Source organism: Alosa sapidissima, chromosome 5, assembly GCF_018492685.1.
Source record: "Alosa sapidissima isolate fAloSap1 chromosome 5, fAloSap1.pri, whole genome shotgun sequence".
Classification (NCBI taxonomy): domain Eukaryota; kingdom Metazoa; phylum Chordata; class Actinopteri; order Clupeiformes; family Clupeidae; genus Alosa; species Alosa sapidissima.
This window is the reverse complement of record NC_055961.1, coordinates 34,147,499-34,167,498: the sequence shown is the minus strand read 5'-3', so window position 1 is coordinate 34,167,498 and position 20,000 is coordinate 34,147,499. Positions and strand designations below refer to the sequence as shown.

Sequence of the window (20,000 nt, the reverse complement as noted above, 5' to 3'; positions counted from 1 at the left end):
GTAGAGTAATTGGAGAGGGGTTTTATAATTAAAATCAAACATTTTTTGTGATAACGCAGAGCAGCTATTATCTCTGTGTTTAATATGTGACAGATCTGAATGTTCCGCGTCTGCTTAATAGAGCTCGATGGGGTCTTGTGTGTTTAAGGGAATATGTGTGTGTGTGTGTGTGTGGTTTAAATGAGGTCTTGTGAATGATTTGCTCTACTGGCTGAGTGGATTTGTTGCCTGCAGTGAATGGGATGAGTAGCAGAGTGCTCTCCCTAACCCCAGGGTTCTCTCTCTCTTTCTTTCTTTCTCTCTCTCTCTCTCGTGCACACACACTCACACAATACTCACAAACAATACTTATACAGCTTGCATGCACACACACACACGCACACACAGTAGATGTACAATGCACACACACACGTGTGGGAACATAACCCCTGATGCCCCCCTCTCCACTGGAGTAGAAAAAGTGTATATGTGTGTGTGTGTGTGTGTGTGTGTATGGGGGTGCATTGAATAAATGGGTCACAGCATCACTGCAGCATGTCTCAAGCAGACACTAAGAAGGAGAGTAATCAGTCAGAGCCTGAGGGTGACCAAGGGTGTGTGTGTGTACATGTATGTACATGCATGTGTATGAGCGAGTGTGTGTGTACATGTATGTAAATGCATGTGTATGAGCGAGTGTGTGTGTGTGTGTATGTGGTGTGACCCATTTTACATGGACTGCTCGTCACCATGTCATATCCCCTAATCACACTGAAATCTCTCCTTTCACATCCCACTACCACACAGCACATTCATAATAGGTGGACACACACACACACACACAGAGAGAGAGAGAGCACTATCATAAAGCCTGGATGGGCCATGAACTGCGCTATTTAGCTAACTCTAGAATGTCAATGAATAGATTTCTGTTCAGCCCATCTTGATTAAAAGCATAAGGAGCATCTCACAGTGCAGAGTGTATTTTTGCGGCCATAATGAACCCCATATAAAGCCTCTAATCAGGGTGCCATAAATCGTACCGTGCTTACAGAGTTCTGTTGAGAAATGTCTACAGTCTCTCATTGGGATGGGTGCGTGGAGCCATATGTGGTCAGTGTCTTACCATCCCAAGTTCTCCATCCTCTCCCAAGTCCAAATAAGCGCCTCTTTAAACAAATGTGTGTTTGAGTGGAGGTGTGCGAAAAAACCATCCAAACGCACTGTTTAAATGTTTATCCATGATTGTGCCTGTGTCTTGTCATTTGCATATGTGTGACTTTGTGTGTGGAGGGGGATGTCTATGAAGTATGTGTGTGTGTGGTGTGTCTGTCTGCCTTTGTGTGATATGCGTGTGGAGGAGCATGACCTATGAAGTGTGTGTGTGTGTGTGTGTCTGTGTGTGTGTTGTGTGTGTCTGTCGGTCTTTGTGATATGTGTGAAGTGTGTGTTTTAGGGGGGTGGTATTGTCTGCTCGGTTTGGGGGCACACATTTGGTCAATCATTCTCCTCTGATGTACAATTAATAAAGCGCTTGTGTAGGAGAGCCTCCCACTGAGCAGAGAATGGTGGAGTGGAGAACACAGTGGTGTGTGTGTGTGCGTGTGTCTGTATGTATGTGTGTGTGTGTAAATTACAGCTTGAAGAATGTTGTTTAAAGTTCTGCTCTAACGTGTTGTGTTCCTTCCAGTTGGGGACTTGCTCGTAGCATTTCTCCATCGTGGGATTTCTGGGTTGTTGTGTATAATTAGCTATGGAAGTCAGTTGAGTGGTTTGCATAAGAACATACTGTGCTAATACATCACAACACAGATGAACCTTTTTGGTCTCTCTCTCTTTTCTGCGTGTGTATGTGTGTGCAAGTGTCATCCTTAGACCTTAGTTATGTCGCTTATCCGGTTGTTCAGGGTAATGAGGAGCTGTGCGGAACATTTTGCACTTCAGCAGATGACAGTCACACTGCACACACATACACCGAGGCAAAGGATGCTTTTCTCCTCTTTAGATGTAAAGGGATCGGTTGGTGTTGCACACCTGCCCTCCAAAATCACACTTAGTCAAACACATGCACACTTTGAGGCTCAGTTCAACAAGGTGCCGTAAAGGCGTGTTGGCTTTGGGGAAGCTCTGAGCTGGGTAGGGGGCATTGTGTACATTTGTTCTTTTTCAGAAGTGCATACGTTCTAACAGTGATACCTGTGGTTTATGTCAATAGATAAAGAGTTTCTAGCAATACAACACAGCTACCAATAACAAATGTCCCAGGCTTCTCCATCAAACACAGACACCCCCTCTTTCTCTCAAACACACACATTCACTCATGAACTCATACACACAGTCACACAAAATGTCCTCCTGTCTCTGTCCATACCATAGATCAGAGCTGCAGGCCAGAGTGTGAGTGGCTTCATGTTAGTGCCACTTACAGATCAGTCAATGACAGAGGAAGCACCGAGATGGAAGGGCAGAAAAAGAAGAAAGGATGAGAGAAAGAAAGAAAGACAGATAGAAAAAGAGATGTCTCGTGTGTCTTTGTTGCAGTGACTTTATGCTTGGCTGCTCCAGTCTATGTGTGTGTGTGTGTGTTCATCCTCAGAAACGAGGCCACTCGGCCCTATCGCTCCACACACACACACACACCCGGTGTCGCCCCGTGCTCATCAGTCAGGCCATCCGGCCATTACATAAAAGCAACTCCTTGAGTCAGCGCCGGCGATTGGCCCGCTCCGATACTCTTGCCCCCTGACCTGGAAGTAATGTGATTGTGAAGTGGAAAGGGGAGGTGGTGGTGGTGGTGGGGGTGATCTCAGCTGTTGGGTTTCCTCTGTCCCTTTTTCACAAATCTGCTCTCTGCTGGAGACAGCCATGTGTGTGTGTCACACGACATGAACTCACTTAGTGGGCACATGTGATAGATGTGTGTGTGTGTGCTTGGCTTTGTGCTTGTCTGCGCTTGTTTCTACTGGCCTTGTGTGGCTTTGCTACTTTGGCATTGTGTGTGTGTGCGTGTGTGTGCTTGGCCCTGGGCTATGGGTAAAGACTGTGTTGATGGAAGCTGAAGGCCCCCTGCATTCACATTGAGCTCTCCTCTTTTGTTGCGGGATGTGGATCTGCACAGCTCTGTTTAACCCAACTCAAAGTAGCTGAGGTGGGGGAGGTGGGCTACATTAAAGGTCCGGTCGATACCTCCGTGTGTAATCCATGTGAAACCTGGTGGTCATATCAATCATCACTAAACACACAGTCCAGTGGTAGCCACACCATTACCTCTCAACATGAGAGCAAAATGTATTAAAAGTACCACTATATAATCATTAAGGACACTGTCCATGTCAGGCACCTTTCTCCATTCACAGGGGCATGGAACATGGAAGCAAAAATCAATGTTTCGCAGCAATGTTCTTTATTTGATGGACAGACAATGGCATGTGGATTTTTATGCTTATGGGTGTACTGTATATTCATTTGTACTCTTAGGTATTGTGAGAATGTCTTACGTAAGTAAGATATGGGAGAGAGAGAGAGAGAGAGAGAGAGAGAGAGAGAGAGAGAGAGAGAGAGAGAGAAATAGAGGGAGAGTACTCTCAAGAGTAGTGTTGACATCCTAAACACCTGCTGTGGGACGTGACAGCTTGTTGTGGAGGAGAGTAGGTGCTGAGTGGGAGAGTGTTGAAGTGAGTGTGTGTGTGTGTGTGAGTGTGTGTGTGTGTGAGAGTGTGTGTGTGTGTGAGTGTGTGTGTGTGTGTGTGACTGAGAAATGACAGTGAGGCTTTTTCCATCCCACTCTTCTTTGAGAATACCTGTGCGCTCATCATAGCTGAAAAAAAAAACATGTCTCCTTGTCAATATCATCTTTATTTTTCCATGTAAGTGCCTTGAATCATGTGTGACATCCTGCGCTCTGCAGCAGCCTGACTATGTGCTAGACATGAGAGGAAGATGCCATTTCACACCTCCGCTAGAGCCTAAATGGTGTGTTTGCATTGTGGTAATGCTGTATTGATCTTATATGATTTAGCCGTAGGCTGCCTTCACACCCTCCGCCAAACACCAAAGGCGTGTGACCTCTGCACACTGTACAGACAATGAGACGGAAAGTCTCCCTTACTGAGGAGAACAAAACCAGCAGCCGCTCATTGGTCATCTCAAAAAGGAAATCTCAATTGTCAAATCTCAATACACTGTTTCAGTTGCTTAATTACTAGGGTTGGATTTTTTGGGGACAGCAGGAATGGTATTAGGAGACATGAATGCTAGGAATTCTAATGCTGGCTTGATCAGGCAGCTTTCCATAATGAGGTTATGATGTTCTAAAACACCTGTAGTGAATTATTACTAAGTTTGAACTTTGGCTTTGACATTTCTGGTCTATATTGTTCCACGCTGAAGCACTGGGAGTGTTTATCGTCTACAGTCCACCTTTACAACCCAGATGTGCCACACCACCCTCCCTCTGTTTGTCCGTGACATTCCAGCAACAAAGACACATGCCCTCCACACTCTTTTCCCTCCTTTGCTTTCCTCTCCTTCAAGGAGCACTTTGTTTGCAAGTTGGGGGTTGTTGACCCAGGTGCAGGGACTCCTGACCCTCCTTGTCCCTCCTTCAGCTAGTAGAGAGGAAGAGAACCAACCTCTCAACCTCTGACTAGTTCTCTACTAGCGTGTTTATTACCCCCCCCCCCTTTTATCTCTGTCATTGACTGGACAGACAGCTTCTGTTTGGTTATATATATATCTCTCTTTTTCCCGCTTTCCCTCTCTCTCTCTCTCTCTACCTTTCTGCCCATATCCCTGCTCTCTGCAGGCATGCTGGGGCTTGTCCTCCCTCTCTCCGGAGGTGTCTATCTGTTAGCAGCAGGTGGTCTGAGGAGCTGAGTGTGGTGTGGCTATGGCTGATCACTGGGAAGCCTCTTCCTCTTCCTCTTCCTCTTCTTCTTCTTCCCTTCTCACTCTCTCTGTCGCCACCGATACCGGTCCTGCCCAAGTGTGTCACTCGGCCCTGCGGCTCCAAGCCAAACCCTAACGTTCCCTCTCAGCCTGCTGAGTGTCACACACCACCGTTCACACTCACACACCACCATTCACTTGTTTTCTATGTGTGTGAATGTGTTTGTGTTTTTGTGTGCATGGATAGAGAGACCAAACCACAGTGAAAAGAGGTTTCTGCCTGACACCAGAAAGGTGGGAGTCTCTCCAGTTCTCTGTGACACAGAGACGACAACTTAAATGATGGCAGTTTCATGTTTTTCTCTCTGTGTCACTCTCTCATTCCCTGCCCTCTTTCTCTCACGCATACAGTGTCTTACCCTGTCATGCTATCTTTGGCATGTGCACATTGAGTTCAGAGGCCTACTTCATGTGAACGCTTCTGCACTTATAAGAAGTAAGCGCTGTATTTAGAAGAGAGAGAAATAAAGGGGGAGGTTCTCCACGCAATAACTTGTCAGCCTACACCCCCATCCATTTGCTTGCTTCAGAAAACCCAATTTAACATCCAAACAAAGCCCCATCTATCCATGAATCCATCCATCCATCTCTCCACTCATCCATCCATCTCTCATCTCATCCATCCATCCATCTGTCTGCAGCACAAAATCACTCCTCCTCTTTGCCCTCCCTCTCAAAGGGCCTCTTCAGCCAGTTGATTTGGGGCCGAGTGACAAACCTGAGCGCCACACAGATTTCAGCTCCCTGTCGCTCTCTGTCCCCACCCGTCCACCCAAAACAAAGGCCAGCCAGATGGATTGAGCCAACAACTACCATTTCCAATACCATTTTGTCCAGTTGACAGAGAGTAACCAGGTAACCACGGAATGTTTATTAGGCTTTAGGAACATTGTGCCGAACCTTGGAACCCTCCCTTGCCTGTGCACATAGTGACATTGCAGACTGGCGCCATATAAATTCAGTGTTGTAGCAATGATAGTCTGTTTTTTAGCACTAAAGGTTTACTGTTCAGGGTTTTTCTGAGCTACCAGTCCATCCACACTTCCATAAACCACATTCATCTCACTGGATAATTGTGGAATGCTACACGCTTTGGAATGCCATGTACTGCATGCTCCTCACTTGAAAAATCTGCTTTCAGTAATCAACAAGAACATGGCCTCCATGAATATTTCATGCTCTTTCTAGAAAGCTGCACACACTACTTTAGGGGGAAAAAAACAAGATGCAGAACACGACATTCTAACAGAAGCCATCAGTGGCAGAAAGAAAAGAAGAAGAAAGTACAGAAACAAAGAAAAGACTGAAGGAAAACAAGACTGAAAGAAACATGGCCTTGAATGATGTAGTCAGCTTCAGGTCAGAAGCCAGGCGTGGAGGGAAGAGTACTGAAAGCCCTTCAGGACATTGGACGTGTTCCCTCAGCTTGCGCTGATCCAGCTCCTCTCTCTGCAGACAGAGCTGCTGCTGTCAAGAGCCTGGGGAGGGAGGACCAGTTAGGCAGGTTTTCAAAGAGGAGTCAGGGGCAGGAGGGATTGAGGGGAGAGGAGGGTTTTTTTTTTACTTTTTAAAAAAGTATGGTAATCCCAGCTTTAGAGACACCCAAACTGATGAGTCTTAAGTTCAAAACTGGGGAGAGCTGTAATTCCTGGAGCCTTCAGAGAAGAGGCTGTGAAGCCCTGACACATGTAGGTCTCGCTGCTCGCTTGCATTCCAGAGATCCCTCCGTGCATTTGAGGCTTGGTCAGGTAACTCAGTTCTGTTCTCTTGCGTAGCTGGGATTCACATGGCTCTCTCGCCTGCAGTGCCTCCACTCTCAATGGTGTCTGTTCTTATGTGGGAAAGCCGCAAGGAAAACCGTGTTTCAAAAACAGGCTCCCTCACAGGCTGCTGCTGTTGCCTACTGCTACCGAGTTTGTTTACAATGTGGAGACGAGATGCTTAAGCCTCAGAATCAAAGGAAAACAAAGCTTGAAAACCTCTTAGAACTACAAACAACGAAGCCTAGTTATCCTTAGATTCACCATCGGCATATCACATGAACAATCTTCAAAACAAAATGCAGCTGCTATCAATAACATCCTAGCACTGAACACTGAAACACTGATCCCACCATGCTGCTGTTTTAGTGTTAGCGTAGCTTGTCGGTGGAGAGACTAAATTTCACAGGCTCCCCGTGACCTCTGCTGAGCCTCCTCCCCAAGTGCAGATGTGAGGGGTGATAGGGATGAGCCAATATTGCTGGGACTAATAAGGGGGTCTTGTTTTATGTTCCCATCTTCAGAGTCGTGTCATCAGAGTGAGATTAACCCCTCCTCAGAGGCTAGTCGCCACACAGGGATGCTACATCTCTGCCGACTTCGCCGCATAGATTTTTATCCAGCTCTCATACACGGTGGCTCTGGAGTGGAGCACTAGATAAGTCGTTTTGATGTGGACTAGCGTTCCTTTGCTAGGCAGATAGAGTGCAGCTCAGCTCTTCTCTCTTCTTCAACCCTATACATGCAAATCTTGCATCCCATCTGTTTTCTTTGAGCTTGCATTATCTGACATCTCCAGTTACCAGAGCAGTGTGTCGTGTTGTAAATACACAAAAACAAGGAAAACCTTCCAGGTTCGTTTGATGGCAAACACGTTCCCCTAAAGAAATGCTGATACAGACTGATGCTGACGGATACCGTCACTTCTGTATTTTCCACTTTTTCTGAAAGCTTATGGGACCAGTTGAAATGGAGCAACATTTGAAACAGACGTACCATACCCATTTCCGTGCAAAAAGGGAGCATAAACCAGCTTAAGGCTCTTGTTTTTACTCATCCTGAATGAGGCTGTTACTCCTACAGTGACCTGGGGGCTCGTCCTCCACCCACCTGCCATCCACAGGAATGTCAGGAGAAAACTGTGGGGTTGTGCAGATAAGTGCCCAGGGGCTGGGTGGGTTACGGAACGTCTGGGGTCTCAGCCATTGTGCAGGGCAGTTGCCATGGGATTGCGGTTACACAGGTAGCTTGAGGCCAAGACAGAAAAAGCCAGGGAGAAGGTGTACGGGTGAAAACCACACCTTCCCCCTCAGCAGGCGATGAGAACCAGATTTGTTCAGATTTTTTGTGTTTTATGCAATTCATCTAGATGGAAAGTGGTGCTGTTCTTTGTTTGTTTACACTGGGATCGGTTTGATCACCAAGTTTTGCATTACGAATTATGCCAGTAACAGCATCAATGTTGTCTCTGTACTTGTACTCTGCACAATGACAATAAAGTTGAATCTAATCTACTCTAATCTAATCAAATAGAAGAGCTTCTTTTATGAGTTGACTATGATTATGAATTTTCAACGAGTCACAGTTGTAATTCATACTTGAGTTGTGTGTTAGGTTAATGAAAGGCGACAAGTGCATGGGACAGGAAGTGAGGTCAGCTGAGTGTGAGGAGGCGGGGGTCAGAAGGAGTGAGGGAAGGTGTTTTCTGCGGTCCTGTTCCAAGTAGGATTGGACTGAGGGGAAGCCCCCCCCACACACACACACACACACACACACACACACAGCTTTGGGAACAAAAGCTACAGCCAAGAGCTGTCAGAAGCGCGAGACAGGGCCGTGCATTGGAAGCACCCATAACCTGATACTCGGTAAGGAGGGGTATGTGGGGGTGTGTTTCGCTCTCTGTGTGTGAGTGTGTGTGTGTAAGAGAGAGGCAGCCATCCAGGATTATTTGAATAATCATTGTGTGTGTGTATGTGTGTGTGTGAGCGAGAGAGGCGCAGAAACATGTGCAGGGACGTTTAGGGTGTTGTAAAAGCTGTCAGGTTCCCCTGTGTTATCGTGATGCATAATGACAAGTGGCGCATTTCCAGGAAGCTAATATCTCCTGCGAATGAGAGGGTTTTAAATACATTACTCCCACCCTGTGCTTAAGGCCACTCGTGTTCCCTACTGTTGACTAATAGTTTGTGGACAAAGAGCTATTTGGTTTTGCATTTTCTGAGCAGTTTTAATGACATGGAAAAATGCAGTGTCAAGCCTCAGGTATGTGCCTAATGACAGTTTCTGGACACGGAGAAACAGAGAAGGGAGGAAATAGAGAGGGACTGAAAGGAGGAAAGGCAGATAGGAGGAAAGGAAGACACTTCATCTGATTTCACTTCTGCAGCTGTGACTCTCACTCACTCATCAACCTGCAGAAAAAGCCATTCCAGCAGTGAGGTCCTTTTCTTCACAGGAGAATAATTCCCTGGCAAGGCCTACACACATAAAAAAGACAATAAGAGACAATGCATAACAAAAAACAGCAGCCACCATTTGTCTTTGGGAGATAACATTTTCGGTGGTCTGTTCCCCAGTCCTACTGTGTTTAACTGGCTAATGCTGATTATACAGGCTGATTTTATGCATGCTTTTGTCTCCCTTCGCTTAATTAAACTAATCACGGCAGTCTGGGTGCATGAAGGGTTTGAGAATCACAACCAAATGGAACAATGGAGCTGGTCTATCACCCTCCCCTCTATTTCTCTCTCTCTCTCTCTCTCTCTCACACACACTCACACCACACATACACATACACATACGCACACACATACTCTCGGAGTGTGTTTTAATCTCCCCCTCCCCTCCACCCCACCCCGGAGGGCTCTGGGGGATTTGTGGGGAGCTCTCCTGCCTGGCTCCTTGCCCCAGGGCTCAAAGAAACAGCGCCGAGACAAAAGACCAAATACTCCACTAATGGTGCAGAGACGCCACAGACCAGAAGGCCAGTTTTTGTTTCTCTTTTTCTGTTTGTTTTGTCTGCTCTGCTCAGTCCACCCCTGGCTCCCCACCACACACACACCCACACACACCACTGATATTCCAGACAGGTCCTCATGAGTCCATAATAAAGTGTGTGTGTGTGTGTGTGTGTGTGTGTGTGTGTGTGTACTACCAGTCCATCCCAGCCAGCTGTGGCACCCCAGGCTCTTCACCTCGGTGACCTGCGAAACAGCCCAGAATAAGTCTGAGCTCTGAGCTGCCTACAGCAGGTATCCCTCAAGTGGAGCGTACATCTGGATCTGCCCCTTTAACAATGTGCTATTCCAACGTTATGCTGATTTGAAAGACATCCATCAGTGGCAGTTTTCCTTGCTTTATCTTGGATTGTTTCGTTTTATTTAAGATGAAAACACTAGCAGTGTTTGGAAAGAAAATCTCCCACCAAAATGGGCATTAATGCAGGTGATTTTCTCAAGCATATTGTGCTGCACATCGATTCCAGAAAAGTGATGTATTTTTTGAGCACCTGTGTCCCTCTCTCCCTTTCCCCATCCTGCTCACCCAACCCCCCTCCTATTTCACCAGTGTGTAAAAAACTACATTTATTTTGGGATGGTGAGGTGAAGAGGAAAATAGAGGGGGGAAGCCAAGTGGAATCAAGAGGGTTGGGGGGGGGGGGGGGGGTGTACGAGGTGCCCCTACCCCACCCACCCACACACACTTCAATCCCTCCATTACATCCCCCCATCCCACCCTTACCACCAGCACCACACCCCTCCACCCATGCAGGCAGCTCTGTGTTCCCGATCAGGTTCACAGCAGGCTAATTTTCCACTCTCAATGGGGAGACCTGGCGGGGGGGACCTGGCGGGGGGGGGGGGGGGGGGGAGGAGGGGGGGGGGGGGGGGTTAGCCTCGCTAAAGTCAGCCCTTTCCATTATCCTGCACCTGAACGCCAGGATGGAGCTCGCTCTCAATCTGGGAGAATAATGGAGAAGATTAAGGTGGGAGCGGACATCTTGGGAAAATACAAGAGAGCCTGACTCCTTGTCCATTTACATTTGTATGTATTCACTTGGCTGAGCCTCTCACAGTAATAGGCTAAGTGCATTCAGGACAGAGGCAAAAAGCCTTAAGACATGTCTATCTTGGGGCATGTTGAATGATCATTATCGTTAAAGTCTTAGTGTATACTGCATGTATAATGTGGATCCCAGACATCCTGAAACGAGAGTTCAGTAGTCATCTATTCATCCGTTGATAAACTGTACTGTTTAAGAGTTGTTTAAGACTATGTATTGTGGGAGTGTCTTGAAAGTCTTGTTTCAGAGTTTCTGGGTGGCATATTGTTTCACTCCAAATGCTCGTTGTTCTGGCATTTAGTAGGTCCCACACTTTTCACCTCCACGAGGCCGCTATTTATTAGAGTCTGTGAAACGCCACAGTGTTCAGCCTCTGAATAATACATGGCCTGTGCGTTTGCCCTGCCGCAGTGTATTACTCTATTATGTAACACGCAGCATGACTCAAAAGCCCAGTGGTTTTACTTTGGCAGATCCCATGATTCAGAAAGAGTAGGGTGGCAACTTCTATGGAAGATTTTTGAACATCTTTGAATATCTTTGAACAGATAAACAGTATCATTCCACATCCAGGAAAGATGTCGTTTTGTACTTGCATGTGTCAGGTGGCTACAATTGAAACTACAGGCAAGTCTGTACTTGTTGGAGTTGGTGTATATTTGTAGTGTGTGTGTGTGTGTGTGTGTGTGTTTGTGTGTGTGTGTGTGTGTTTGTGTGTGTGTGGGTGTGTGTGTGTGTGTGTGTGTGTGTTTGTGTGTGTGTGTGTGTGTTTGTGGGTGTGTGTTTGTGGGTGTGTGTGTGTGTGTGGGTGTGTGTGTTTGTGGGTGTGTGTGTGTGTGTGTGTGTGTGTGTGTGTGTTGCAAGCCCTGTGTGAGGTGGATGAAATGAGTTGATTTATTTCACCTATGGTGGGAACAGGCCCACTAGCCTCAGCATTGAAGATTCTCTGCTCTGGTTATTGGTTCCAGGGCGATTCTACCTCAGGGCGTCTCCTGGCTCCCATAACTCTGCAGAAGAACCACTCTCTGTGCGCCCAACTCCAAACCTTGGGTTTCATAAATGCGAAATGAGCAATCGTCAGGGATCCTGAGATGTCTTTATAGAAACACTCAGAGATGGGGAAAAAAGGAGCTGCTCTTTGGCTCCAAAGGATCATTCTGTGGGGACAACTCGGGAGCCTTGCCCAGAACTGTTTTTCTCAGAGCGAGAAAGAGGTGGGGGGAGGGAGAGAGAGAGAGAGAGAGAGAGAGCTTCATCACACCTCCCCACTTCCCTAACAGGGAGGCGTCGGAGGTTGGGCAATGTTGCACCTTGATGTTAAAAATAATGTGTAAATCCTCCTTGTCAATTTTACAGTTTGCACATGTGCTTTATGGATTTCAGTGACAAAAACACACTTAAAAGAGGAAAGGACGTCACGTTTAAAGCTTCTCTAGGAGCTCTCTGGGTAAACAACACATGTGAACGGGCAGTCGTCCTGTGTGTTTGCTCTTGGCTCTGTTGTGTGTGAAGGTCAGACATTGTGTCTCTCTCGGCCAAGCCTGAACCTGAGGAAAAGCGAAAACCTGATGTATGAAATGACCCAAGGGGCATTGTGCGCTTTCTCCCGTGTGCTATTAACAGAGGGGTGCTGACTCGGGCTGCTCCTCCAGTGGAGACCCCCACAGCAACGTCTCCCACACACACACACACACACACACACACACACACACACACACACAGCTATTTATTAAACTCCAACTGAATGAATGAATAGGAGTGGGGGGGGGGGGGAATTCTATCTGTACGACCTACAAACTAGCATGCTTAATGCATAAATTAATTGAAGTACAGGCACTGTGTGTCAAGCATACATGTACCCTACTCAAATTACAATACAGAGAAGATATAGGATCATTTCACTCTGGTTGGTTGAGTGTGTGTAGTTGGTCATTCGCTAGGCCACTGTGTATGTGGCGGATGCTCCCTAAACCACATACACTACAGTGTGAACAAATGGGGGATTAGCACGGGAGGGGAAAGGAAGATGTGGCGGAGTTCAGTGGAACATCAGTGTGGAATGTACAGTAAGTGCTCTCCTAGGTGAATCATCACCCTGTCCACCCTCAGTCGTTTAACCCTTTGGAGGATTGCCTCTGTCATTCAAGGCTAACGCCCCTCCCTAGTTTTAACACGGAACATTGCTAATTGTGACAGCACACTTCATTTTGGGCAGTGGTTTTGGTGATGCTGAAAGGAGAAACTGATTTGGGCAGTTTGTTATTGCTTGTTACAGTGACAACCCAATGGAGTAGTGATGGTTTGCACAGCGTATGGGGTGGGGTAGGAGTGGAGGGAAGGATGTTGTGGGATAGCGTATAGGCACAGGAAGGAGACCACTGAATAAGACAGGAGAGGAAAAATGGGTCAGTGGTAGTTTATATAACTCATCATAGTGGTACTGCTTTATTCTACTTTTACTGCACTGCAGTTTACAACACCGCACACACACACACACACACACACACACACACAATAGTGGCCTCAAGGCTCCCCATATATGGAGTAGATAGCATCAGCTGCACTCTCTCGGCTCTTACTAGGTGCACCTACTGAGCACGGTATCATGCTGCCAATGCATTTTCCCTGTCTCTCTCCTCTCTGACACAAACAGACACACACACACACACACACACACACACACACACACACACACACACACACACACACACAAGATTTCGGAGGCTCAGGCTGCTCTGCTCAGCTTTGTGCTGATATTCATTTCGCCAGTGCAGATTTGCATCTCACCAGTGAACAGCACACAGGTGATTCCACATAATGGGGGGGTAAAAAGAACCTCACAATCATCAACAACATGCTCCAGCTCCTCACATGGGAGCACCTGCTGAATCCCAAAAGCAAATCATTTTCAACAGGAGTCCTTGTCCACCTCACCCCTCCTCTTTCGTGCACCCCTCACTTAATTCACCCTCTTTCTTTCCTATCCTCCTCTATCCCCTCGCTCTCTTTTTTCACTGGGTCAGTGGAACAGCGGTTCTGTCATTCTCCAGGCTAATCCTCCTGGTGCGCTGTGTGTGTCCCTTCCATGATCCTTCCTCACACATTCACACATTACGCGGCATTGCCATATGGAAATGAGCCGCGCAGGCCTGGATTAAAGGAAATTAGGTCAGGTTGGCACTGAAAGAAATATAATTGAGCTTGAGCTTCCATATCATTCCTTAGCAACCGTGATTCAGAGATCCGCTTATCTGGGTCTTGCTTTAGTGAGTAAGTGAGAGCCATAATTCTCTTCATAAAGTGATATAGGTGATAAGTAACTTTAAGGTTGAAAGTGTGAAAGACTGAAAATAGTGTATTAGTATGCTTCTGGGTCTCCCTGAAAGGTGTGTGTGTGTGTGTGTGTTGGGGGGGGGGGGGGGGGGGGGTTATCTGTGTGCGTGTTTAATGATGTATGTTCATGTGAGAAAGAAAGAGAGCTTTGATGTACTGCATCTTCACATGTGAAATTGAAATAATGATCTCTCTCTCTCTCTCTTCTCTGACAGAGTACTCTAACAATTTACCATTGAGATTAGCCATGAGGCCCAAGTCTGTTTGGAGATACCGATGACTCCAACATCCTCCAACAGGTAATTGATTTAACACACAAACATGCACACTCAGACTTTAAGATAAAATTCAACATCAAACTATCAAACACTGATGACCCAAGCATCTTGTATCATTTAAAGCTCAATCATTTACAACTACTATTCATACCAATACTATGTGACACATGCAATCAACCACCACTCTCTGCTATCAATTTTTCATGAAAGAACTCCTACTTATGTGCCTTTAACTTTAAATGGCATGACAGTGCTGGCTGCTCAAGAAGGGAATTAGTGCACACATTTCGCATCTCTCTCTGCAGTTGGGAGATATTTCTCAGCTCTTCACACAACCTGAAACTTTTTTTTTTTTTGCTGGAGGTGTGCGGAGATGATGAATCCGCACTTCTTCTGCCGCTGAGATATTTTTTTCTCAGAGGTGCTAAGAGCTTCTCTCGTGGCAGTGAGAGAGAGAGAGAGAGAGAGGTGACACCAGCGACATGTGAAATCTGGCTTGTTGCGCTGAGCCAAGCTCTCTCTTGTTGGTCTTACAGCTTCAGGTTTAATGGAAGCTCAAAACCACTGTTGACTGTTGACAGTATAAACTATTGCTTATTTAGTTTTTTATTCAGTTGCTGCTGTTAAAATCTCAGTGGTATTCCCCCCCCCCCCCCTCCCCCTTCTCAGACATTGAATCATGGGAAACGTGGAGAGCCAGAACGGAGACCATGCCTACTACGGGACTCAGCAGGGCCACCTCTCCCGAAAGCACATGTCCCGCTCCCTCCGCCTCCCCAACAAGCAGTCGCGGCGATCGCGGCCCACCTCGTCCTCGGCCAAGGCCGAGCACCGCAACTCGGAGGCGAGCACGCGTTCCAGCAGCACGCCCAGCATCCCGCAGTCGATGGCCGAAAGCGACCTGGAGCCCTTCAACGAGAAGGACGCGCTGGGCAAACTCGCCGACCCCACGTGGGCCGGGGGCCACAACCACGTAGCCCTGAACCTGAGACCCGTCTCCTTCCACGACCACCTGGGCGACCCTGTGGCCACGCCCGCCTCCGAGGACAGCGTGGAAGCGGACACGGTGGTGCAGGAGGATGAGGACGAGGAGGATGAAGACAGCCACGGGGGGCTCTACACCAGGGAGGCCACCTACCTGCAGCGGGATGAACGACGTGCCCCGGGAGGGCGGAAGCTTCAAGAAGAAGAGAAGCAAGTCGGCCGACATGTGGCGCGAGGACAGCCTGGAGTTCTCCCTGTCCGACCTCAGCCAGGAGCACCTGACCAGCACTGAGGAGATCATCGATGGGCTGGAGGACTTCCCTGACGCGAAGCAAGGGCGAGACGCCGCCGAGAGGGCCAACTCTCTGGACGAGCTGTGCACGCAGAAGACCCCCGTACTGAGGGGCAAGCGCAACCGCTACAAGCACGGGCGGAACAGCGAACGAGTGCCAGGAATGGAGACACCTGACCAGATGCTGTCCCCCACAGAGGACGATGGGAATGGGTATGGAGCGTACACGCTGCCCTGCCGACGCTCACACTGCCTATCAGAAGGGCTGCCCAGCCAACAGGCAACCATCTGCTCCAGAATGCAGGGGAGAAGGGCACAGACTACACACGTAAGTCTTCAGAAATCTCATTATGCTTAAACTCTGTCCTTAGAACAGGTGGGGATGGGATGTCAAGGTCTGTATTTGTAGTGAGACTTAGGTCCACTGTTAGTTTGTTTCTTTATGGTGGTGTTGCTGTCAGCTGACACAGTCTGGATGGAGTGGACTGTTGTGTTGTAATGACCAGAAGTCAGATATGTCTGTTGTATGTTTGGCCCTACTTATTATGCAGCGAAGCGGCGGTCATATAGGTTTAGTCAGAATTTTTTTTTTTTTTTTTTTTTTTTTTTTCGCATGCCCAAATTTCCGTCAATGATTCCCGGGACACTGAAAGACTGGGGTACACGAAACTTGGTGGGCATGTAACCCCACATGGATAGCATGGAACCATCGTTTTTCGTTTTGATCTGTAGCCCCCCCGCTGGACTGGACCCCCCAAAAGGAGGGTAGGGCAGACACAGTTTTCTGTGAATATCTCGAAAACCATAGGGTTTAGCAGGACCATTTTTTTTTGTATGTTGATCTCAAGGGGCCATGTCAACCCATTCCATAACCACTCATTTCATGTATAGCGTCACCTAGTTAAACACAAAAAAGTAAAAATGAGGTGTTGTAATTGAAGGTATCTGTGACCTAACATAGTCAAAACTGCACAAAATTGGAAGTGTAGGATCATTATGACACCCTCTGTATGCACGCCAAGTTTTGTGGAATTCCGTTCATGGGGGGCCACACAATAAATTAATTTATGTTACTATACACCAACTGGCCTGTAGGTGGCCGGAGACAGTTTTCTGTGAATATCTCGAGAACCGTAGGGCCTAGGAGGTCCACCTTTTTCATGTATGTTGGTCTTAAGGGGGCATGTCAACCCATCCCATTACCACTTATTTCATGTATAGCACCACCTAGTTAAAAATTAAAAAGCAAAAAATTAGGTGTTTTCATCACAATATCTCTGGCTGACAAGGTCAAAACTGCACGAAATTAAAAGTGTACGATAATTATGACACCCTCCGAATGCATGCCAAGTTTTGTGTACTTTCGTTCATGGGGGGCCTTACAATAAAATAATTTATGTGTACATTTAGTGACGTACACCAACAAGGATTCCCGGGACACTGAAAGACCGGGGTACACAAAACTTGGTGGGCATGTACCCCCACATGGATAGCATGGAACCGTCATTTTTCGTTTTGATCTGTAGCCCCCCCGCTGGACTGGACCCCCCGAAAGGAGGGTAGGGCAGACACAGTTCTCTGTGAATATCTTGAGAACTGTAGGGCCTAGGATGACCATTTTTTCCGTATGTTTGCCTCCAGGGGTCATGTTAACCCATTTCATGTGCACACATGTGCACAAACAGATACACACACACACACACACATACATTCACAGTAAACATACGTATGACACATACTCACACAGTAGACATATGTACGCTTGCATGCACAGGCACATACGCAAGCACACACACAAGCACGCACAAACACACACACACACACACACACACACACAACATAAACAGAACACAAACAATCAAGAATTTCTCAGAATTATGAACAGGCAAGATGGAGGTGGGGTTGTATAAAATGTAGATGGAACATTTTACATGTGAAATCTATGAACTAATCATGTTTTGGTACTTGTTGTCTAGCAGATACCAGTGAGAATTGAGTGTGGATAATGCAATTTAGTGAGACAGTTAGAATCATATAGGCCTTTCAGCGTGATTTCTTTTTGTGAAAAAAATGTGCTGGACTGGGCGGCGGTCATATTTTGTACCGCTCTGCGGTACATCTAGTTCTGCAAACTATAGTCTGAACTCTTTGCGAGTACAACAACTTCAGCCTCAGGTTCAGGTTTCAGTTCTACTTCTCTTTTTTGCTCATTACTCAAATATGAGAGGGATGTTAGTCAGCTGGAATTCTGACTCACGTTTTTAGACCATTCTGCATAGTTGATGGGATCTGAAGTGCATTCACATGTTTTGGGATGTTACATTTTGAAGTGATTTTCTGGGTAGAGGAAAAGCACAGACTTCATAATGCCCCCTTAAATAACCTTGGCTCTGAAAAAACATTGACAGGTCCAACTTTTTATGCTCAATTTGTTTTTGTTTATAGTGTGCAACATTGCTAAATGTAAGCGCTTCTGATTAACACTAACATTGTGGTATTATTATGACTGCTGCTAGTGCAGTGATATAGGTTTTGCCATTTTGGAGGGGTGTTTTTTCCCCAGTTACCCCCCCCCCCCCCCCCCCTGCGCTTTTCTCTCCAGCAATTTGTGGTTGACGACGGTCCCAAAACAGAGTACACACACACAGCTGGACATATACACAGAAACATACATTAGGGTGTCACAAAAGTACCATATCCTTTCTCTCTTGTTGCATATTTCTCTTATGGAATCAGTGCACACAAGTGTAGCCGCAAACACACACACACACACACACAAACATACACTTGAACTTCAAGCAGTACAGAAGATGTATTGTAGTCTTGAATTGTTAAACATTGATTAAATAACAAAGCAGAGAGCATATCAGACAAAGAATTACAGGAGATGGGGATGGAGAGGACTTGGATGGTAGCTTGACTTGCAGGAGAGAATATAATGCTGCAGTAGGATACATCGTTACGGTATTATTTTACTTTTTATATGAAGTGAAGTTTTTTAGATTGTAGCCTACTCTTGGCTCTACTTAATAAAATTAAATAATTCTCTCAAATTCATTATGAATAGGCCTATCTAATCACTGATTGTTTAGCAAGTTCAGGGAAGAGTCCTGATCCATTCCAGTTCTACAAAGAAAGTAATGTGCTCAGGCTAACATGTGTGATGGTGCCGACTGCAGAGAGAAGCCTACATCCAATTGCAGTAGCAATAGCAAGTATGCATGACTAGTCCAAAGAAAGTGATTTGGAATGGGTCAGGTCCAATTTACCTTCCCTGAGCTTGCATAAACAATCAGGTAAGCCGTCTCCTAGCTCATCTGATGGGACAATGTCAACTTTTGTAGTTTAGCAATGTAGCCTAAATGTCAGCTTTTCCCAGTGAAAGCAGATGTGGGGCAACAGGTAGCCTAGTCAGTGAATATTAATTATTATTCTCTCAGGTGAGTCAAAGACAAGTTTCTAAAGAATTTGTTCACCTAAAGGGTCACCTCGAGTAATTGAAAAATGATATCTTTATTTCGCTATGACTGGCGACCACATAGCTCACTGACAACTAATTGTGGTGTCTAGTAAATTATGCAGCTTACCATTTTGCCTATTTCTTCTCTGAAGCATTCAGAGCCATTCTTTGCACACTCAGTGGGATAACGACAGCATTCAGTATTCACTCACTTGCCCGAGTAGGTTGTTCACACAGGGAAGCCAGCCCTACATGTAAAATTTAGATCTATTTAGCTGCTAGTCGAGATGCTAAATTACTTGACCAGAAGCAGATGTTGCAAAATGTAGGCTAGCTGGTTAAATGTTAAAGCAACAGTATGCAACACTTTGCTGCTTTTTGAAGTATCCCTAACTAGTTTTAGTATTCTTAGTTCTAATTAATTTCTATGGTATAGTATAGGGTTGTATAGACAGATAAACACGTGTCATTCTCACCAGCAATCCAAAATGCAGCTGTGTTCTGGGTAACAGGAGTATCATCAGAGACACTAGTTAGTTAGCATGTCAGCAGGCTTACAAGTTACAAATTACAAGGAAGTTTATTGTCACATGCATATAGTTACTGGAAGTAAGAAATGCAGTGAAATTATGTCTGGTGTCAGAAGGTGGGCAGAAGGCTGGTGGGCAGAAGGCTAGGCAATCAAGGACATGGGTAGATAGATGGAGGAGAAATCAAAAATAATAAATAAAAAGTTCTATGGAGATGTGCAAAAGTTGGAGAAAGTCAGATATGTGTGTGTGTGTGTGTGTGCTTTGACGTGTGATGAAATAAGAAAATAGAAAAAAGGTCTGTAGCATAGGGAGAGGGATGTAAAAGTGCTAAAAGTCATGTAGGTGTGTGTGTGTGTGTGTGTGTGTGG

The 20,000-nt window shown here is 46.3% G+C and overlaps 1 protein-coding gene across 1 annotated transcript in view; it reads left to right on the top strand.

Moving 5' to 3' along the window:
- Nucleotides 1-20,000, top strand: part of LOC121709797 (T-lymphoma invasion and metastasis-inducing protein 1-like) — a 61,334-nt gene that overhangs the window by 2,130 nt on the left and 39,204 nt on the right. Inside the window, 3 exon segments of the mRNA XM_042093394.1 lie at nucleotides 14,303-14,384; nucleotides 15,033-15,510; nucleotides 15,512-15,991. Of these exon segments, the coding sequence (XP_041949328.1) occupies nucleotides 15,043-15,510; nucleotides 15,512-15,991 (948 nt within the window). The 5' untranslated portion in view covers nucleotides 14,303-14,384; nucleotides 15,033-15,042.